This window comes from Bubalus kerabau, chromosome 15 (assembly GCF_029407905.1).
Source record: "Bubalus kerabau isolate K-KA32 ecotype Philippines breed swamp buffalo chromosome 15, PCC_UOA_SB_1v2, whole genome shotgun sequence".
NCBI classification, from domain to species: Eukaryota; Metazoa; Chordata; class Mammalia; order Artiodactyla; family Bovidae; genus Bubalus; species Bubalus kerabau.
In genome coordinates, this window is record NC_073638.1 from 27,699,894 (window position 1) to 27,721,995 (window position 22,102).

Here is a 22,102-nt window from a genome sequence, read left to right on the forward strand (position 1 = left end):
ATGCTCAAACTACCTTACAATTGCACTCCTTTCACATGCTAGCAAAGTAATGCTAAAAGTCCTTCAAGCTAAGCATCACCAGTAAATGAACCAAGAACTTTCAGATGTACAAGCTGGATTTAGAAAAGGCAGAGGAACCAGAGATCAAATTGCCAACATATGCTGGATCATAGAAAAACCAAGGGAATTTAAAAAAAACATCTACTTCTGCTTCACTGACTATGCTAAAGCCTTTAACTGTGTGGGTCACAGCAAACTGTGGAATATTGTTAATGAGATGGGAATACCAGACCACCTTATCTGCCTCCTGAGAACCTGTATGAAGGACAAGAGGCAACAGTTAGAAATGGACATCCAACAAAGGACTGGTTCAAAACTGGGAAAGGAGTACATTAAGGCTGTCTACTGTCACCCTGCATATTTAACTTCTATGCAGAGTACATTGTACAAAATGCTGGGCTGGATGAATCACAAGCTGGAATCAAGATTGCCAGGAGAAATTTTAACAACCTCAGATATGCAGATGACACCACTCTAATGGTAGAAATTGAAGAGCAACTAGATGAAGGCGAAAGACGAGATTGAAAAAGTTGGCTTAAAACTCAACATTTAAAAAATGAAGTTCATGGTATCCAGTCCTGTCATTTCATGGCAAATAGATGGGGAAAATGTGGAAACAGTGTCAGATTTCATTTTCTTGGGTTCCAAAATCACTGCGGACAGTGACTGCAGCCACAAAATTAAAAGACACTTGCTCCTTGGCAGAATCAGTTCAGTCACTCAGTCATGTCTGACTCTTTGAGACCCCATGGACTGCAGCACGCCATTCTTCCCTGTCCATCACCAACTCCCAGAGCTTACTCAAACCCATGTCCATCGAGTCAGTGATGCCATCCAACCATCTCATCCTCGGTCGTCCCCTTCTCCTCCTGCCTTCAATCTTTCCCAGCATCGGGGTCTTTTCAAATGAGTCAGTTCTTCGCATCAGCTGGCCAAAGTACTGGAGCTTCAGCTTCAGCATAAGTCCTTCCAATGAATATTCAAGGACTGATTTCCTTTAGGATGGACTGGTTTGATCTCCTTGCAGTCCAAGGGACTCTCAAGAGTCTTCTCTAGAACCAACAGTTCAAAAGCATCAATTCTTTGGTGCTCAGCTTTCTTTATAGTCCAACTCTCATATCCACACATGACTACTGGAGAAACAATAGCTTTGACTAGACGGACCTTTGCTGGCACAGTAATGTCTCTGCTTTTGAATATGCTGTCTAGGTCAGTCACAGCTTTTCTTCCAAGGAGCAAGTGTCTTTTAATTTCATGGCTTCAGTCACCATCTGCAGTGATTTTGGAGCCCAAGAAAATAAAGTCTCTCACTGTTTCCACTGTTTCTCCATCTATTTGCCATGGAGTGATGGGATGGGATGCCATGACCTTAGTTTTTTGAATGTTGAATTTTAACCAAGCTTTTTCACTCTCCTCTTTCACTTTTATCAAGAGGCTCTTCAGTTCCTCATCACTTTCTACCATAAGGGTGGTGTCATCTGCATATCTGAGGTTATTGATATTTCTCCTGGCAATCTTGATTCCAGCTTGTGCTTCATTCAGCCCAGCATTTCGAATGATGTACTCTGCATATAAGTTAAATAAGCAGGGTGACAATATACAGCCTTGACGTACTCCTTTCTCAATTTGGAACCAGTCTGTTGTTCCATGTCCGTTTCTAACTGTTGTTTCTTGACCTGCATACAGATTTCTCAGGAGGCAGGTAGGATGGTCTGGTATTCCCATCTCTTTAAGAATTTTCCACAGTTTGTTGTGATCTACAAAGGCTTTGGCATAGTCAATAAAGCAGAAGTAGATGTTTTTCTGGAACTCTCTTGCTTTTTATATGATCCAACGGATACTTGGAAGGATAGCTATGACAAAAAAAGCAGAGACATCACTTTGCCAACAAAGGTCCGTATAGTCAAAGCCACAGTTTCTCCAGTAGTTGTATATGGATTCGAGAGTGGGACTATCAAGAAGGCTGAGCACTGAAGAACTGATGCTTTTGAACTGTGGTGTTGGAGAACACTCTTGAGAGCCCCTTGGACAGCAAGGAGATCAAACCAGTCAATCCTAAAAGAAATCAACCCTGAATATTCACTGGAAGGACTAGTGCTGAAGCTGAAGCTCTAATACTTTGGCCACCTGATGTGAAAAGCTTACTCACTGGAAAAGACCCTGATGCTGGGGAAGTTTGAGAATAAGAGAAGGTGGCAGCAGACAATCAGATGGTTGGATGGCATCACTGACTCAATGGCCATGAGTTTGAGCAAACTCTGGGAGATAGTAAAGGACAAGGACACCTAGCGTGCTGCAGTTCATGGGGTCACAAAGTGTCGGACACAATTTACGACTGAACAACAATATCCTAAGAGAAAGGATTTCACAAGGAAAAAACTTTTCCATTTCTTTAACTTTTTTTTCTTTAACTTTTTAATCTATATGAGATGATGGATGCTCACTAAACTCATGGTGGTAATCATTTCACTAGGTACGTAAATCAATTATGCTGTTCACCTTAAATTTACACAGCAATGCATGTCCATTAAATCTCAATAAAACTGTAACACTAAGTAAAAATTAAAAATAAGCAGCAGAGTATGTGGCATGATCCCTTTTCAATGAAAAACATAAAATTCTAACATATGAATAGAAAAAATCTGGTTATAAAATGTGAACAATGTTCTCTCTAGAGAGAAGGAATGTTCACTTTCGACATTATACATTTTGGGTAGAGTCTGATTATTTCATAAGACACGTATATCAGAGAGATACAAAGATTTTTTTTTTGAAGAGACTCTGAGGCTGGGACTTCCCTGGCAGTCCAGTGGTTAAGACTCTGTGCGTCCACTGCAGGTGGCATGGGTTCTATGCCTGGTCAGGGAACTAAGATCCCACATGCCCTGAAACCAAAAAAAGAAAAAACAGAGTACCATACCAAAGTGAGAAAATGGTTCAGAATGAACACAAACACATTCATAATAGAACACATAATTTCAGAGTTAGAATAACTTTACAAATAAAGAAACAAGAACATCAAAATTTTAAACTTTTGTGCTGCAAACAAAACCATCACGAAAGTGAAAAGACAACCTACGAGATGGGAAACGATATCTGCATGTCATATATCTGATAAAGGACTTGTATCCAGAATATACAGACGTCTTACAACTCAACAATAAAAAGACAAATAACCCAACTAAAAAATGGGCAAGGAATCTAAACAGACACTTCAAAGATCTACAAATGGTCACTTAGCACATGAAAAGATGATCAACACTAGGAGTCATAAGAGAAATGCAAATCAAAAACCACAAGGAGCAACCACTTCACATCGACGTGGATGATTAGATCAAAAAGAAAGAAAATAACAAGTTTCGGTATGCATGTGGAAAAACTGGAAGCATCATACATTCCTAGTGGGAATGCAAAATGGTGCACCCATTTTAGAAAACAGTTTGGCAATTCCTCAAAAAGATAAATATGGAATGTTTATGATGCAGAAATTCCACTCCTTGGGCATATATGCCCAAAGTATATGTCCAAGAGAAATGAAAACATATGTCCACACAAAAATTTGTACACAAATGTTCATAACAGCACTGTTCATATTAGTCAAAAAGTGGAAAAATGCATATGTCATCCATTCATGAATGTACAGAATGCAATATATTCATACAATGGAATATCATTCATTCATAAAAAGGAAGGAAATTCTGAAATATGCTACAACATAGATGAAACTTGAAGACATGTTATATGAAAGCAGCCCGACACAAAAGGCCATATGTGATAAGATTCTATTTATATGACATGTTCAGAATGGGCAAATCTATAGAGACTGATTAGTGATTGATTAGGGCATGGGGACAGAGATTGAAGACATGAACAGTGACTACTAATGGGTGGCTTCTTCTAAGAGGAATGAAAATGTTCTAAAATGGCTTGTGATGATGGTTACACAACTTTGTGAATAGGCTAAAAGCAATGAATTGGGTGAACTGTACAGTATGTGAATTATATCTCAATAAAGCCATAGAAAACATATATACATTAAAAAGAAACTGGAAGCCCCATGAGGTTAAGTGATGTGCCCAAAGAAAACTGCCAGGCTAGTAAAAACTGAAACTGGAAACACATGGGCTGACTCCCACAGCAATGGACAGTTTCCTTACTGCAACTGACTGGCCAAAAAGGTTCCCCCAAAGAGCTGGAAAAGCAGAAAATGCAACCCACTCCAGTGTTCTTGCCTGGAGAATCCCAGGGACAGGGGAGCCTGGTGGGCTGCTGTCTATGGGGTCGCACAGAGTCGGACACGACTGAAGCGACTTAGCAGCAGCATAAGGAAAGGAAGAGAAGTTTAGGTAACACAACTGAAATGTTGTTTTCAAATTTTAATGTGACTCCAAAATGGGTTCTTGGCCTAAAAACATCTAACAACCACTGATAGAAGAGGAGGTGACTCAGTATAACAGTGCCCCTTTTACTGGGAGCTCAATTAGAGCAGGGCACGGGATGCAGCTGCTGGCTGAAAAGGAAGAAGGAAAATGAGATCAGAAGAGGCACGAGAGGCTGAAATCACCGGCCACTCTTCTGCATATGTCAAAGAAGTTAGTGAGTAACAATGCTTCAAACAAGTTTTATTATGGGGGGGAGGGCAGAGGGGCTGTAAAATCCTATACAGAGATCTGAAAGTATCATCTGAAAATTGAATTACCTCCCCAAATTACTATACACATATAAGATATTTAGGTATAATGAACAGGGTCTCTCTGCAGCTGACTTGGACACAAAGATCATTGCTGGAATACAACTGCCCCATTTGACAAGAATAACAATATCACTGTTGATGTAGAAATGGAAAGTAAGCCAAGAACATACCATCACTAAAAACATTATTTCAAGGGTTTAAAAAAAAAAAAAGAGCTACCAAAAAAAATCATCTATTGTCAGAACACTGCTTATGCAACATTAGAACATTCTGACAGAAGGAAAGGACAACAGGAGGCAGGAAGCAGAAAGAAAGAAGAAATCCTGCAGGTGCCCAACTAATCCTAACAAGAAACAGCTCTGAGTCTGCCTTCCACAATAACAATCTTGTTCCCGTGGTATATGAACCAAGATTTCTCTTGCCAGGAACAGAAAACAACTGACTACATGAAAATGTCAGCTTGTTCCATGAACACTACACTGGCAGTGAACAGATACAAACCTTTCAAAAGACAAAGTTTTGGCTGTTTCCTCACCAAATTTTTAACATCGCTGGCCCATAGTCAAATTCAGTCCAGTTTATGCAAACTCTTAACACAAGTGGACAAAAATACCATGCTGCAGAATACACTATAAATAAAAGATTCTATAAAATATCTTGTCCTCAGATTTCTAACAATTTGGCTCATTTTATAATTATAAAATTTGTATAGAAGCTCTCTTAACCCACCACCATCTCTCAACCAACCTGAAAAAAATAACTGATGCTTCCCCTTCCCTCTGTAAAATAACAAGCCCCAGCAATGCAAACCAGCCTCAAATTAACAGCCACTCATTCTAATCCTGGATATTCTTCCTGCTCCCATCCACTAAGTTGCATGCTTACCAAGAATTAAATGTTTTTTTCCCAAATCTATCTATACCAGTTGCTCTTGTTATTACAGGTATGCAATTTAATTAGCTATATAAACTGATGAGAAACCCAGGAGAAAAGAAAGACATGCTTCTTTGAAAATTAGGCTGAATGTTTAAAATGACTTAGTAAAGTCACATTACATGTGGATGCATGTGTGTTCAGTTGCTAAGTCATGTCCAACTCTTTGCAACTCCATAGACTGCAACAAGCCAGGCTTCCCTGTCCTTCACTGTCTCCCGGAGTTTGCTCAAACTCCATTAAGTAGATGATGCCATCCAACCATCTCTCTCTCAATCTTCCCCAGCATCACGGTCTTTTCCAATGAAACAGCTCTTTACATCAGGTGGCCAAAGTACTAGAGCTTCAGCATCAATCCTTTCAATGAATATTCAAGGTTGAATCCCTTTAGGATTGACTGGTTTGATCTCCTTGCTGTCCAAGGGACTCTCAAGAGTCTTCTCCAGCACCACAGTTCAAAAGCATCAATTCTTCAACATTCAGCCTTCTTTACGGTTCAACTCTCACATCTGTACATGACTAATGGAAAAACCATAGCTTTGATTACCTGGTTCCTTATCAGTAAAGTGACGTCTCTGCTTTTTAATACACTGTCTAGGTTTGTCATAGCTTTTCTTCCAAAGAGCAAGCATCTTTTAATTTCATGGCTGCAGTCACCATCTGCAGAGATTTTGGAGCCTAAGAAAATAAAGTCTGTCACTTTTTCCATTGTTTCTCATTTCTTAGTCATGAAGTGATAGGACCAGATGCCATGATCTTTGTTTTTTGAATGTTGAGTTTTAAGCCAGCTTTTTCATTCTCCTCTTTCACATTCATCAAGAGGCTCTTTAGTTCCTTTTCACTTTCTGTCATTAGAGTGGTGTCATCTGCGTATCTGAAGTTGTTGACATTTCTCCTGGCAATCTTGATTCCAGCTTGTGATTCATCCAGCCCGGCAATTAGCACTATGTACTCCACATAGAAGTTAAATAGAAGATACACAGCCTTGATGTACTCCTTTCCCAATTTTGAACCAGTCCATTGTTCCATGTCTGGTTGTTGCTTCTTGATCTGCATACTGGTTTCTCAAGAGGCAGGTAAGGTGGTCTGGTATTCCCATCTCTTTAAGAATTTTCCAGTTTGTTGTGATCCACACAGTCATAGGCTTTAGCGTAGTCAATGAAGCAGAAGCAGATGTTTTTCTGGAACTCTCTTGCCTTTTCTATGATCCAACAGATCTTGGCAATTTGATCTCTAGTTCCTCTGCCCTTTCTAAATCCAGCTTGTACATCCGGAAGTTCTCAGTTCACGTACTGTCAAAGCCTAGCCTGAAGGATTTTGAGCATTACCTTGTTTTTTTTTTAATGCAACAAGCATAAAAGATGGGGACAAGAGGGAGAGAGAATCAAAAACTCAAGAGTCTATGTTCAAAATGCTTCACAAAATGCCTTTAAATTGCTACTCTGCTTTAAAAAAGCAAAACAAAACTGGAAATCATAAATGATGAACTATGGGTATGTTTAACACAAATAAGATGGCAGAACTCTAATCAAGATATCGATATACAGAGAAAGGCCTACAGCAAAAGATTAGCAAACATGTTTCTTAGACAAACTGCAAAGAAAAAGAGGGGAAATCTATAAAGTAAAACAAATAATTCTTTTTAAAAATATAAAACTTAAGGGACATCAATCAATTATAAAGTATGGACTTTATTTAGACCCTGATTCAAACAAACAAGTGGTTAAAAAAGAAGAAAAACTAAATGTGTGTGTATATATATTGTATATATATGTCATATATATATATGTCATATACAATATATATGACAATCAGAGAAATTTTAACACTAATTTGATACTTAATGACATCAGGGAATTATTGTTAATTGTTATAGGTAGGATAATAGTACTGGGGTTATATTTTTTTGGAAAAAAAAAACCTCCTTTATTTAGAGATACATGCCAAAACATTTACAGATGAAATAAGATTTTGGGAATTGCTTCAAAATAAACTAGGGAGAAAAGAGAGGCTGGAAGTGATATGTGCGAAAGACTGACAGTGAGGTGATTAACTGCTTTTAGTGGGTGGTAGGTTAATGAGGGGTTCATCATATGATTCTTTTTACTTTTGCTTACATTTGAAATTTTGCATAATGAACACTTTTTAAAAAAGACTAGTGGATTAATGCATATTTATATTTTAAATAAAATAAAATATTAAAAGTATATATATCATTATTTCTGACTTCCCTGCTTCATTCATTTCTTTCCCCTAATTAAGATAATCATAACCCAAACTTATTGTATTAAAGGCCTTCTATTGGAGATAAAAGGGCATATTGTCAGATGCTCAAAATACAGCAGTGGGTACACCCAAACACTAAGAACAATAGTCCATATGGCCCAATTACCACTGAAAACCTCTTAAATAACACAAAAAGTACAGTAAGTACAACAAATCCAGACATCATAAGACTGATGCATCACCACATTTATTCACATAATTATTTCCTTTATAATTTCCTTTATCATCTTTTTACCATTAAAAAAAAGAAAGGAGTAATTCACAATTTTCATCAATCTCAGAAATTCTCCCTCAGGTCTACCAAAAAAGTTATTTAAAAATCAAAGATTCAGGTAATCAGAATCTCTTTCTCATCAACCTTTCTTCTTGCCTTCAACAGCTCCTCCAATTTAAGTTTATACCTCTTTGTGAAAGATCAGGAGAGAACGATGATTCATAAAAAACAACTTAAAAGATTAGAGTCACAATTTTTTCCTTCCTCGTCCAGGTTTGGTTCAGAACGACGACGAGGCAGTAGCTCCAGCCCTCTTTTAATGGGCTGCACATCTACCGCCCAAGGTTTACAGGTGCAGCAGGGAGTAACAGTCCTGCCTTCCAAGAAAACAAACGCAGAAGAGGAGACAATAAAGAAAAAAACACTTCTGGTGGGCTAACCCTGGCACAGCCTTTCTGGAAAGCAATGTGCCAATATATGTATCAGGTGTCTTAAAAGCATGTGTATTCTCTCACCAGTAATTTCACATCCAACAATCTATCCTGAGCAAAAAATCAGAAATGCATCAAAGATTCATACACAAAAATGGTCACCACAGCAAATTTCTAACAGTGAAAAACTGGGAAGAACCTTAAAATATGAAAAAGGTCAAAAAATAACAGCGATCATACAATGGCAAAGGTCCGTATACAAAGGTCTCTCTAGTCAAAGCTGTGGTTTTTCCAGTAGTCATGTACGGATGTGGGAACTGGACCACAAAGAAGGCTGAGCACTGAAGAACTGATGCTTTCAAACCGTGGTACTAGAGAAGACTCACTGGAAGGACTGATGCTGAAGCTGAAGCTCCAACACTTTGGCCACTTGATGCAAAGAGCCGACTCACTGGAAAAGACCCTGATGCTGGGAAAGATTGAGAGCAGGAGGAGAAGGGAGCAACAGAGGTTGAGATGGTTGAATGACATCATCAACTCAATGGACATGAGTTTGAGCAAATTCCAGGAGATGGTGAAGGACAGGGAAGCCTGGTGTGCTGCAGTCCATGAGGTCGAAAAGAGTTGGACACAACCGAGAGACTGAACAACAACAACAATACAATGGCAAAGTGCACATCCATTAAAATTGACGTTTACAAACAGTTTCGAATGATGAGAAAATACCTATAATGATAAGGGGGAGGAATAAAATAGAGTATCAGTATGATCCTAATTATATACTGCAAAAAATTAATAACTATTGCCTGTGGGTGACAGGATGATGGGTGATTTTTTTCCTTCTGCTTCTTATAAGTTTCCCCAATTATAAATGGAAAAAAAATAGAGCAAGGTGGTAGAAGAGAGCCCATAATAATAAGTAATTGGGTTGAAATAAGACAATTTACACTCCAGACCTCTTGTAGTCCACCTCTATCAGGTCTGAGCTGCAAGCATTCAATTGCTCCTTTAACTGAACACTTTGCCCACTCCAAGAAGAGTAACACTCATCCTCTTGTCTTCTAGTATCAGTAGTTGCTACTTTTTGCCTATAGATAACACAAAAAATACTACAAATATCATATATTAATGCATATAATGGAATCTAGGAAGACTGTATGGATGAACCTATTTGCAGGGCAGCAATGGAGACGCAGACATAGAGAAAAGTATTATGGACATGGGCAGTGGGGAGGAAGGAGAGGGTGGGACAAAAGGAGAGAGTAACATGGAAGCATATACACTACCATATGGAAAACAGGTAACAAATGGAAATTTGCTGTATGACTCAGGGAACTCAAACCAGGGCTCTGTGACAACCTACAGGGACGGGAAAGGATGGGAGGTGGGAGGGAGGTTCAAAAGGGAGGGGACATATATATATCAATGGCTGACTCATGTTGATGTATTTTGAAAGTCGCTCAGTCGTGTCCAACTCTTTGCGACCCCACGGACTTATACAGTCCATGGAATTCTCTAGGCCAGAATACTGGAATGGGTAGCCTTTCCCTTCTCCAGGAGATCTTCCCAATCCACATTACAGCCGGATTCTTTACCAGCTGAGCCACAAGGGGAGCCCAAGAATACTGGAGTAGGTAGCTGATCCCTTCTCCAGTGGATCTTCCCAACCCAGGAAATGAACCGGGGTTTCCTGCATTGCAGGTGGATTCTTTACCAACTGAGCTATCAGGGAAGCCCGATGGTAATGGACGGCAGAGGCCAACGCGATATAGTGAAGCAATTATCCTTCATTCAAAATAAATAAATTTATTTTTTTTAAATACTACTTGAATTAATTCATTAAAGGTAAGGCCCAATAAAAGTAACTCCCTGAAATTAAGGACCAGTGACAGAAAAATACCAGTTGCTTTAATCAGATCACTTAGTATACAGAACAAGTGGGAACCCCAGCAAACAGTATGAAGTTACTTCAGGAAATGCCAGCAGGAGAAGACAGACAGGTGGGTCTGCAAAGAAAAGCTCCAAGGCAGAAGAGGAAAAACTAGGCGCTGGCCGACTACGCTGACTGCACCCGTGGGACCCTCGCAAGGCGGTGACCCACGGGGAGCCCGGGTACGAAAGAACTTTCCCCTTCAAATAAGGGGCTTGAATTTAAATTGCAGGATTTAGTGAAATTAGACTGAACTTATTCATAATGAAAGTTTGAAATATGCCAAAAATAACTTGCCCAGAAAGGCGGTAAAATCTCTTTACCTAGAGATTTGTAAGAAAAAAGTAGAAAATTACTTTCCTTTAACATCTTAACTGGAGATAGAAAATTTCAGTAATAAAACTCTAAGACGCATTAAGAGCATTAAAAAAATTAAGTCAGCTCTCTCTTTTTTTTAATCCTTACATTTATTCCCTAAATGAATACTTACCAGCATCGTAGTAGGCACTGGGCATACAGCAGCAAACACCAACTTAAAATGCCTGCCTCGTGGAGGTGACATTCAGTTATCACAGTGTGTGTGCCTCCTAACAAGCCCTAAAAGTTAGGTGTTTTCTTCTTTTAATTTTTAAGTAAAATGATTTTTAGAAATTGCAAGCATGTGACAACACTGCCAGAAAACAAACAGCACCTAGCATTTGGACTGATCGAGAGAGCCCTTAATAAACACTAGAGACACAAACCTAACAAAACTGTGTGGATGAGGCACTGCGGCGGAGGAAGACAACTTCACTACATACAAGTCTGCACTTTTTGAATTTTGTGCCATCTATCATTCATTCCTAGTTTTTGATAAACAATTTTTTAAAAGTTTATTGGCTGGGTGGATGGAATGAATTAAATGAAAATCTCCTTCTCCAAAAATTCAGTCTCAAGAAATGTGCTAAGGAAGCCCAAAATTTTGCATTCAAGTTTTCAGGAGGGAGCAAAGAGAAGTAAAGCATACTACTGTTAAGTACAGACTGAAACTAGCTAAAACGAGGCAGAAATTTGAGGATTTCTCAGAAATTCCAAACCAAAACCTAAATATAGTTTAAGATAACTGGCCAAAAGTATCCAACTGAGTGAGCCCAGCCTACACAGTGGAGCTTACACAGGCGATGGGTTTGAGTCTCCTTCCTTTTCAGTTTCTGGGAAACGAGGCTGAGTATTTGCAATCTGATTCCTAAATCTCTGAGACAGTAAATTCTGAGATGAAATACTTACCAGTGTGGCTAAAGACTCCTGGTCTACCGTGGATCACACACCTCCTAAACAGAAATATGACATAACTATGCCACGGTTCATCCAATAGTTTTGTCCTCAGCTGATGGAATTTTTAACTCTAAACAGATCCAAAAGAAACTCTTTCAAGCTAATACATCCAAAACCATTGAGGGCTTTTCAAAGACACTGCCAAAGCCATTTATTTAACAATATTTATTACATTGGAACAAAAGTCCATGAGAATGTGTCTAATTTTCACCCTCTGGATGCTATCAGTCATCCACAGTCAGCACGACTATACTATTATGCCAGAAGGGACCAGTCTACTCACTGTTAGAAAGGAGAAGGCAGGGACTCACCTGATGGGTGAGATCATTCACCTGCGGAGCAGGCCAGAGCTTTCAGCTCAGAAACTAGAACCACGTAAGGGCAGCTCTACATAAATGGTCCTCTTGGCCCTCACCTGTATCATCAATGTATGTATCTTGGTGACCAGTTCTCTTCATGAGTTATAAGATGGCACCATCCCCTGGAAGCTGGTAGTGATCTGGTAAATAGAGAGTCCATCTAAGAAAGGTACCTTCAAAGACAGACCAGACCAACCCAACACAGCAAAAGTATAATTACTCATATTCCCTGGGTGTGAGCTAGATATAGTGGCAAAAGAAAACTATATAAGGCAGACTGTGTTTATGGTCATTGCTTTTTCTGTGCTTCTTTCTCTCTTTTTACTTCTTCAGCATTTTTTAAGTCTTAACTGAAATTGTTACAATACTGTTTCTATGTTTATTGGTTGTGAGGTATGTAGGATCCTAGCTCCCTGACCAGAGACTGAACCCACATCTCCTGTGTCTCCTGCATGGCAGGTGGATTCTTTACTGGCTGAGCAAAGTCTGAGATTTTAAGTTCATCTTTCCAGACTCTGAAAAAAAAGAGAAGGAAATGGCAACCCACTCCAGTGTTCTTGCCTGGAGAATCCCAGGGACGGGGGAGCCTGGTGGGCTGCCGTCTGTGGGTTCGCACAGAGTCGACACGACTGAAGCAACTTAGCAGCAGCAGCAGCAAGATCTTTTTTTAGTGCTTCCCAAATCGACAACTATTTGTTGGCTGATCACGTTTACTTTGTATGTAAAATGTATGCCATTCTCTTATAGTGTGAAAGAACAGAAGTTGTTAAAATTTAACACCTCCCCTATCTGAAGAAATGAATCAGAAGAAGTTTTTTTACCCTAAGCCATAAAATACCCAAAATGACTTTTTAAAGACATAAGTCAGATAACGTCAGTGCTCTGCCTTGATATCCCCTGAGGTCAATCCCTTATTTCATACCCAATTCCATAAAATGGCCTGTAAGACCCTTACAATCTGGCCCCTATCTAACCTCCTGATCTCAATTCCTCACCATCCCTTCTCTCACTGATTAAGCTCTTAGGCATCCTGACCTTGGGTCTAATCTTTAGACAAACCAAGTTCATTTCTACCCAAAGGCCGCTGCACGTGCCATTCCTTCTTCCTAATCTTCCCAAGCTGGCTCTTTCTCATTATTCAGGTGATCAGCTCAAATATCACCACCCTGGAAAGGCCTTCCCTGACACTGGATATGAAGCAGCACCCTGCCCCAGACACTCTCTCGCTCATTTATTTTTTTCATAGTATTTGTCACTATATAAAATTATTTGTTTACATGCTTCTCATCTGTTTCCTCCAATAAGAAAATAAGTTCCAAGAAGGCAACAGCTTTTTTCTCTCTCATTCATGGGGTATTCAAGAGCCAGAGCAGAACCCTGGCACAAAATTTGCATTCAGTAAATACTTGCTGAATGAATGAATGGATAACAGAAAAGTTCCATTACTATGCAGAGAGGTTTTAGGTGTTTTTCAGATTTAGAGACACTGGTAGAAAGAACGCGTATCTTTTTCTTTCCAGAGCATCCATTTTGTTCTCTTTTATGCCACGAACTAGAAAACATTAGCCAGACTGATGCCTGGAAAATGAAAACAGCACTTCTGGCACAGAAGTAACTAGTCTGGGCACCTCTGGCTTGAGCCAGATCTCTGACTTTCTAGGGAGCTGGCACCAAAGTCAAAATGTTAAACAGCTTTGATGCTGAAAAGTGGAATGCTGGTATTTTGACTCTGGAGAAACTAGTCCAAATCATTCTTAGCTCTTCACAAAGTTTCAACAAATCTCTATCAAAATGAAGTTAGTCATCTTTCAACAGTCATTTCTAGATTATCCAGAGATGGAACTATTCTCCTCCAACGTAACTAATATTCATCTTTAATTTCAATTTCTTTTTGACATAATTCTCTTTTCTATTTACTAATGAATCTTGTTTTCAGCCTGCTAACGAGCACAAGCATCATCCTTAGAGTAAAAACAATACTATTAGCCCGCTTTGAGCTGTTCTTCTCATGGAAATGAGTGCGCTAAACCACACGGCACACAAATGCGTCCTGGCTGATCAGTATTTGGAATGGGGTCATGGGGCAAAATGTTTCCTCTGCGTAATATCTAAAGTTAAGAATCCTGACCTTGGCCTTCTAAGTAGCACACCCTGCACCCAAGTGCAAATGTGTCCTTAGGCTTGTAGGAATATTTCTTCATACTCTCCATGAAATTTAAGGAGTTCTCTGGAGAAAACACTGCAAACTCTGCTCTGTCACCAATGTGACAAAGTGTAGCTATACAAACACCCTGAGTATTCAAGGCAAACCAAATAAAAGCCAGTATTAGTCACAGTTTTCATTAGACAAGTCTCCTAAGTGTCTGAAAAATTTAATGGGAAATTATGTTTTTAAATGTCACTTTCATGAAATTAGCCCAAAGTCCACAGGAATTAAATCTACTCTCTCAAAGAGGCACCTGAAATAATAGCAAACTATTTTTTTACCCTGAAATCACATCATCAGGATAACATCTACCTACACAAAACAAAACTGTTCCAAAGGGGGTGAAAAGCAACAAGGGGAACCATGTCTTACTCATCTTTGTTCCAACAGTATCTGATGATGAGGATGAAGACGATGGTGATAACATTTACCGTATGCCTACTAGGTGCCAGGCACATTTGTTCTCAAAGTTTCACATGTATTATTTTATCTTCAGAACACCCGAATTTGTGAGCAAAGTATTGATACTATTGTCATCTCATTTTATACATGAAGAAATCCAAGCACAGACAGGTTAAATTACCTGTAAGTAGCAGAAGACCCAAACCCAGCCAGTCCTGTCCAAAGCTCCAGCTCTTCCCACGAACCAATAAACACGCAAGTGATGTACATTTATTGAAATACATTTTTAAAGTATTTGACCAATAGCTTTTATAGTCGTGGATACTTTCTTTTTAATGCATACAAAATATACCTACTCTCTGTTCCCATTCATCCAGCCAGTGAAGGTATAATTAGGCACGGGCAACCCCCTATAAACAACTGACAATAGAAAATCTTTTTTCTTCAATCTTCTAAATACTTCATAGCGTCCTACCAAAAGAAAAGGACCAGAGAATCTCAAACCAAGACTCCTCCACAAAAGGGAACTCAAAGAAGGTGGGACAAGACAGCCAGGGTGAGCTGCTGACCAGAGTATGTCACAGACGCTCATTCTCTCCTGGTAACTGCTCTGCAGTGGCGCTGTAAGCACCGCAGTGCTGCCAATATTAAGTCTGAGCTCATGAATGCCGTGCTGCAAAAGTCACCAACAACAGAACGGGAAAATATTTCCCGTTCTGTACTTGTTTCGTTCATCCCAGGGTCCTGATCTAGTTGGATGGAGAGTTAACAGAATTTGGGAAAGGGCCAGCTTTACCACGTATTGTTGGACGGAGCATGGTAGCTTGGTTAATAAATAAAGTTTACTTTAGCCTCTTAGTCTGTGGAATAGGTAGTGTGTGTGAGAAAAGATGACCATAAATATTTCTCTAATGTTCAGAAAACACCTACTACCTAACCTCTTTCAACCAACACAAATATCATCTGAATTACCTGAGTCTGATGGTTATATATGGTTATAGGAAAAACCCAGACCATTCGGTGGCTGACAGGGAGCAGAAAGAAAAAAAAATCACATACCTCTAAAAGACAAACAAATGAACAAAAAGATACATCCTGAAAACAGAAGAGGAAAAAAAAATAGGTGAAAATAGGTGATTCTCTTTGGTTCCAAGTTACCTGACTGCAGAAGTAAGATAAACGCTGCAGTGCACAGGAGAAAATTCTCTCTACCTGAGTAACTGAACAGCAGCTTCTGCAACTGCCAATACCCAGGCACCTTCCTCGCCATTATATAACCAAACCCTGGCCTTAATAGGCCATCATACCGTACGTCAACAGTTGTTAGACACATCTGAGCTGCAAGCATCTGAGAAACCTTTCCAAAGTGGATTCAGATAAGCAAGAAGCAGGCCAAAATATGTTCATCATTTACCCAGAGCACATGACAACTCCTTGTGAATTAAGCTTCACGCGTGTCGGCAGAGTAATTTAAGCAGCGAAAGAGAGGGTGCCTGTAACTAGGAAATTGTACACTGCTACAGAAACACAAATGAGTGCTGCTGTGGTCCCGTCACACATGCAACTTATTGTCCAAGCCATTTCAGCCTCATTCAAGATTTTGAATATTTCCATACATAGGAATTGCATAACTGCCGACCACAAATGATCAAAGATAAAAACCAACATAAACAGTGACACCCGTTTATAAACAAGCTGATGTTTAAAATGCTGCAGTCCTAAAGGATACCAACAACTTAGAGAAAAACTTAGACACACACACACACTGGAAAATTAGAAAGCGGGCAGACCAGCCATAATTAGCCACTGGCTTTGCTGACTACTGAAGATAGAAATGTCTCCATTATGTATAAAGCCAAGAATCAACTGTTTGCAATTACATTTACAAAAACATTGAACCCTCTGTCCCAGATTTTTTTAATCATTATTTTGGTGTATCCAAGGGCTGGGCGATACAGAATTCTTTAAATCATAGATACCATAAACCAGGCAGCCAATTAAGTTCATAGAGTCCATCCCCCAGAGGTCAGAGCAAAATAATCACAGAAGCACAAGTGATTACTTAGGTGGGAGGGGGAGGGTGTGGAAAAGGAAATACCAAAACAAGGAACAAGGCTGGAACAATTAGAGTTGTTTGTAAATATAAATTTGTCTTGGCTAACTGTAAACGCAATAGGAAACACTCAGAGGGGCAGGGATGCACCAGAGTCTTGGTTAAGTCTACTCCATGTCAGGGTCTGAGGGTAGCATCAGGAAACCTTGGACTCTGGTATCTCATTCAGCTCAGACCTGCAGACTTGAGGCCCTCTGATAAAAACTGAAAAAAAAAAAAAAAAAAAAAGGCTGACGGGGGGCCCCCCCCAGAGGAAGTGAAACTGACCAATCAATTTTCCACAGCCACCCACCCACCCCACAACCCTGGTAAGAAGGGCCCTTTGGAGTCTGACAGAAAGGAGGGGAAAAGGAACTTCAGGTCATAAGTAAGAGGGAAAGAAGGCAGAGATAAGTCACTGCCTTCTGAAAACAAGAGACTGCCATACAAGCGAAAACAAGGACCAAAGACTGGGCTGAGGAGGTGAGGGGAATTGATGTGGCTTTGGTAGGAAGCAGCAGCAGCTGTAAGGGTTCTTCATCGAGCTGAGGGAAACACAAATTGCAGTTTTAAATATAATGAATGACTTCACCGAAAGTGTTCATTCAAGTGAGAGATGGAGCAAAGAAAGAAATCTGAAGTATAAATGGGTTCTGGGAGTCCTATCAAAACCAAGCAGTTCCTCCTGGTGTCTTCAATGCCAAGACTCCCAATGAAGAAGGCCACAGGAAAGAACTAACCATATTTCCTCCAAAAACGAATTTTGTAGGTAAAATTTTAAACGTGTACGATATGGCTTCCTAATTGACCTTGCCAATTTCACCACCACTGCTCCACAAATCCCTTGGGAACCAAAGGGCCCAATGAGTGTCCGGATTCTTCACACACCTCCCCAGTCTCCAGGCGCCCCCCCGACCACCACTGACAGCCCACCCTAGGTTCTGTAAACTGTATGGTTCTGGACTCTCCGACAACTAAATATAACTAGCAATCCAGCTCTCCCAAATTGTTTAACCCCTGATTACCTAGGGCCACCACAAAGCAGGGGTACCCCTGGGTCCTTGTTCCCTGACCCCTTTCCTGTGGAAAAGCAAAGTAATTTTTTTCCTCCTTATTTCCCCATTTTTTTCATCGCCGGCTCCAATAATCTTCTCTGTCCTCAGTCTCTCATTCCCACCATCTAGTAGTCTTGGGCGACCAAACGCTGACTGGTGCCGCTGTCATAAGGTACCAGGTCCCTCATACCTTCCAGTACCTTGTACCCCCCTCAAGACCCCAGCCATCCTTCTTCCCCTCAAAAGCCCACCCGTGTCAGTTTCACCCTTGTTTTCCCCCATCCTCCTGGTCCATATTTCCTATTCCCCTGCCCTCATTCCCGCAGGATTTCCTAATTTCTGGTTTCTGAGGCTTCTTAGCTTACTGTCTCTTGGCTCCGGGAGAGTTCCAAACGTCTTTCTCATCACCCCTGCTACGACCCTCCGCACAGCCCGGGGAGCCCCCTGCCCATCCCCGGCTCTCTAGTTCCCCAGGTCCCGGCGCTCAGTGGCCGCTTTGCGCCCCCTCTGCTGTGCAGTTACCCTCTCCCGGGCCCCCCGGTGCCCCCAACCTCCTGCTCTCTCCTCACTCTTGCCCGATAACCCCCTATCCGCTTCCCTGTTCCCAACGCACTCCCGAGCCCCGCTCGCGGCGCCAACCCCTCCACCTCGGTGTCGCGGGGCTCCCCTTCCCCCGCCACACTCGGACGGTCCCGGGCCGCGCAGCCCCGCCGCCGCCCGGTCCCGCCGCGCCACTACCTTGGCCTTAGTGACGAGGTGCGTGGCCCGCTTGACCACCGCGAAGTTGCCCTTGCCGATGGTGCGGTCGATCTCGTAGTAGCCGATACGGGCAGGCACCGGCCCGCGGGAGGCCGGGGCTGGGGGACGCGGCGGGCCAGCCGCCGGGGGGACAGCAGCGGGGGCGGCCGGGGGTCCCGGGGCGGGCGGAGGCAGCAGGCGGCCGGCCGGCCCGGCTCCCCCCGCTCCGGCCCCGGCAGCCCCGCCAGCTCCGCTCGCCGCCGCCGCCGCCATCTTGTTGTGCAGTGAAACCTCCGGGGCCGCGGGGAGCCGGCGGTGGGGGGGGGGGGGGGGAGGGGGCGGGGGGGCGGGAAAAGAGTTGGGGGGGCGGCGGACGTCACTCCAGGAGGCGGAGCGCCCGCGCCGCCGGGGCCGGGAGCCATGGTAACCTGTCGTCACGTGCCGACGCGCGTCACTGCCCGGAGCCATGGCAACCATGACCTCACCGGCTAGCTCGACCTTCCCGCGTGGGCCCGGCTCCTCCGGCGCCGGCTCCCGGGTGCCCCCCTCCGGGGAGGAGACAGTGGGTACCGCAAGTGTGCCAGCCAGTTCCAAGCCATCGCAACATTGCCCAAGTCGGGGGGGTGCTTGTGCCTGACCCAAAACCTGCCCTCGATCTTCCCAGGAACTGCTAATGTCACCTCCTACTGTGACCTCTGTCCCAGTTCGGCAATCACCCAGCCTCCTTTAAAGCAAAGTATTTCCTCCTCATCAAAAATATTAGCACTGTCCCACTTTAGCCCTTGAGGCCCCAAAGGCAGGAACAGCTACATTACTGAAGCAACTGTAACCAAGTCGGTAGCGAGGCAGGGGAATTCTTCAGTAAAATTCCTTCCTCTTACAACCTGGTACAACCAATCTAATTGTCACCGAATGTAGAAGAATAGGGAAAGTAAGATTTGCGTGTTCAAGGGCGGAGAAACCAGCCCAAACACGCATTTCAGTCATTGGGTGGGTGAGGGCCAGAGCAGGGACGTCATTTTCCTTCCTCTCACCCCTTCTCTGAACAATTCTATAGCTAGGTGATTGTCAAAGTGCCTGCATCCTATTTCTGTCACTTGTAAAACCCTGGTGAAGCAATGTGCGCATTGTCCACTGAGTCACCTCATGGTTAAGGACGATCGGTCTGTTGGGCAAAATAAATAAGTAAATAATAAAATAAAAATTCCACCCCTACCAGCGACTCTCCAAGGACATTAAAGGTGATCAAATCAAATTCCAACAATAAATCTCATATCCCTTTTCTCTTCTCTGTTATCTGCTTTTCTGCACCCTCCAGCTCCCAGGTTTCCCCCCTCCTCTCTCTCCTCCCTCCATTAAGTAGATTGGCTTTAACAGCTTCAGGTAAGGCTGGGGAGAGGTAGGCTACTTGGCTATCAATAACAAGATGTTCTGGGCAGGCAAGGGCTTCCCCAGTGGCTCAGGGGTAAAGAATCTGCCTGCAATGCAGGAGACGGGAGATGCGGTTTGATCCCTGGATAGGGAAGATCCCCTGGAGAAGGAAATGGCAACCTATTTCAGTATTCTTGCCTGGGAAATCCTGTGGACAGAGGAGCTTGGTGGGCTATATCCAAAGGATCACAAAAAGTCGGACACAACCGAGCTTGCAGACACACTGGGGTGGCAAGTGGGGAGGAGGGAAGGCCATGAACAGGCCAATGTTGAAACGTGTTGCACTTTCCAATCCTGATTCCTCTATGTCTCTCTCAATGGCAGAACTGTGTTGTCAGGTCACTACATGTACAATACTAAAAACTGACACCCAGTGCACTGTGAATGTGTGAGAAGCAGAGCACCTATTTACTCTCTCTGACCAAAAGGTATTTATTAGCTCTCTGATTCCTCAACTGACTGTGAGTAATCGCTTGGACTAGGACAGGACAGGGAGGTCATTCCACAATTGCCTTGAATCAATCCCCTGGTGGCTGTTCCAAATTGCCAACACAATTAACACTAATTGGCTTCTTTACTAGCAAATGAGGATAAGGATGAAGTGGTCCTCAGCTTCTGGCACTGGTTAAGCCCTTTCACTGGTTGAGCTCATTCAGTCCCAGATAAATGATGGTGTGCAGCCAGCCTCTTTTACCACTTTGACCCTAGTCACCTGCCTCTAACAGGAACTATGCATTAACTTTGGTGCCGGGCCCAAGGGTCCTAGTTTTACCATCTTCCCTAAGGAAAGGAAGAGGAGGAGGGTCTCAACAGGAAACTTATGAGAAATAAAGCAAGGGGAAAAAAAATCTTTTGCTCTGAGGGCTGCAGGAGCAGCACTGAAACCATTAGCTTAACAGCTTTTCCTTTACTTGTAGAGATGGTTTGAACATCAAGCACAGCAACTTTTGCTGCTCCCTGGAGGGTGTCAAAAACAAAGAAGCCTCTGGGGAGAAACTAGAAAATGGAGCATTGGTCTAACTCCCCAGGAAAAGAGGCAGATAACTCTTGTCTCTAATAATGGCCAGACTGTGTACGCTGTGTGTTAAGTGATTTACCCTCTTTGCCTGTATGGATAGAGGCCAGTAACTGTGCCCTATTGAGACTTGGACAAAGACTTGCTGGAGATTTCCCTGAAGAGTCTTTGGTGAGAAGAATATAGAAAATTAGGGAGGGGATTGATCAACGACCATCATCAGGGAAAAAGGAAAACTGTTTAAATGTATGCATTTAATAATTATTTATTGAATACCAAGACTGAGTTAAGTCTGGGGAGGAACTCACAGTCAGTGCGTGGTTCAGTTGCTCAGTGGTGTCCAACTCTTTACGACCCCACGAACTATAGCCCGCCAGGCTCCTCTGTCTGTGGAATTTTCCACGCAAGAATACTGGAATGAGTTGCCATTCCCTCCTCCAGGGGTTCTTCCCAACCCAAAAATCAAACCCACATCTTTTATGTCTCTTGCATTGGCAGGCAGATTCTTTACCACTAGCACCATCTGCAAAGTCCACTCACAGTCAATAACAACAATTTGCCAGGCACTATGCTAAGCAGTTTTACTTTAATGAACTTAATCCTCAACAACCCTGTGAGATAGGATATATTATTATCCCCATTTTGCAGATAAGGAAAATGAGGCACAGAAGGACTAAGGGAGTTGACCACAGTCATAGAGATAGAAAGTGAGTCCCAGAATTAGAATTCAACCCCAGGCAACTTACCTCTGAAACAGAGATCCTCCCCCACAGGATTATGACTAGTAGCTAAAGGAAAACAGCTAGTAGGAAAACGCAGTAGCTTGTAGGAAAAGCAGTTTACTCCCCAAACTCAGTTTAGACCCATAGGAGAAGACGACTCGAGAGTTCTGGAGAAAAGGACAGAGCAGGCACCAGATCATATCAATAAAAATGACAGGGAC

At 42.3% G+C, this 22,102-nt stretch overlaps 1 protein-coding gene and 1 pseudogene across 5 annotated transcripts in view; one reads left to right on the forward strand and one right to left on the reverse strand.

Moving 5' to 3' along the window:
• The window catches only part of LOC129628666 (40S ribosomal protein S3a-like), a 120,725-nt pseudogene extending 112,100 nt beyond the window's left edge, over window positions 1-8,625 (forward strand).
• SIK3 (SIK family kinase 3) overlaps window positions 1-19,003 on the reverse strand; it is a 263,967-nt gene extending 244,964 nt beyond the window's left edge. For all 5 annotated transcript variants that reach the window (XM_055548187.1, XM_055548185.1, XM_055548186.1 and 2 more), the window contains exon 1: window positions 18,714-19,003. In XM_055548187.1, coding sequence (XP_055404162.1) covers window positions 18,714-18,986 — 273 coding nt within the window. In that variant the 5' untranslated portion in view covers window positions 18,987-19,003. The remainder of the gene's footprint in view (window positions 1-18,713) is intronic.
• Between the last annotated feature and the right edge of the window lie 3,099 nt (window positions 19,004-22,102).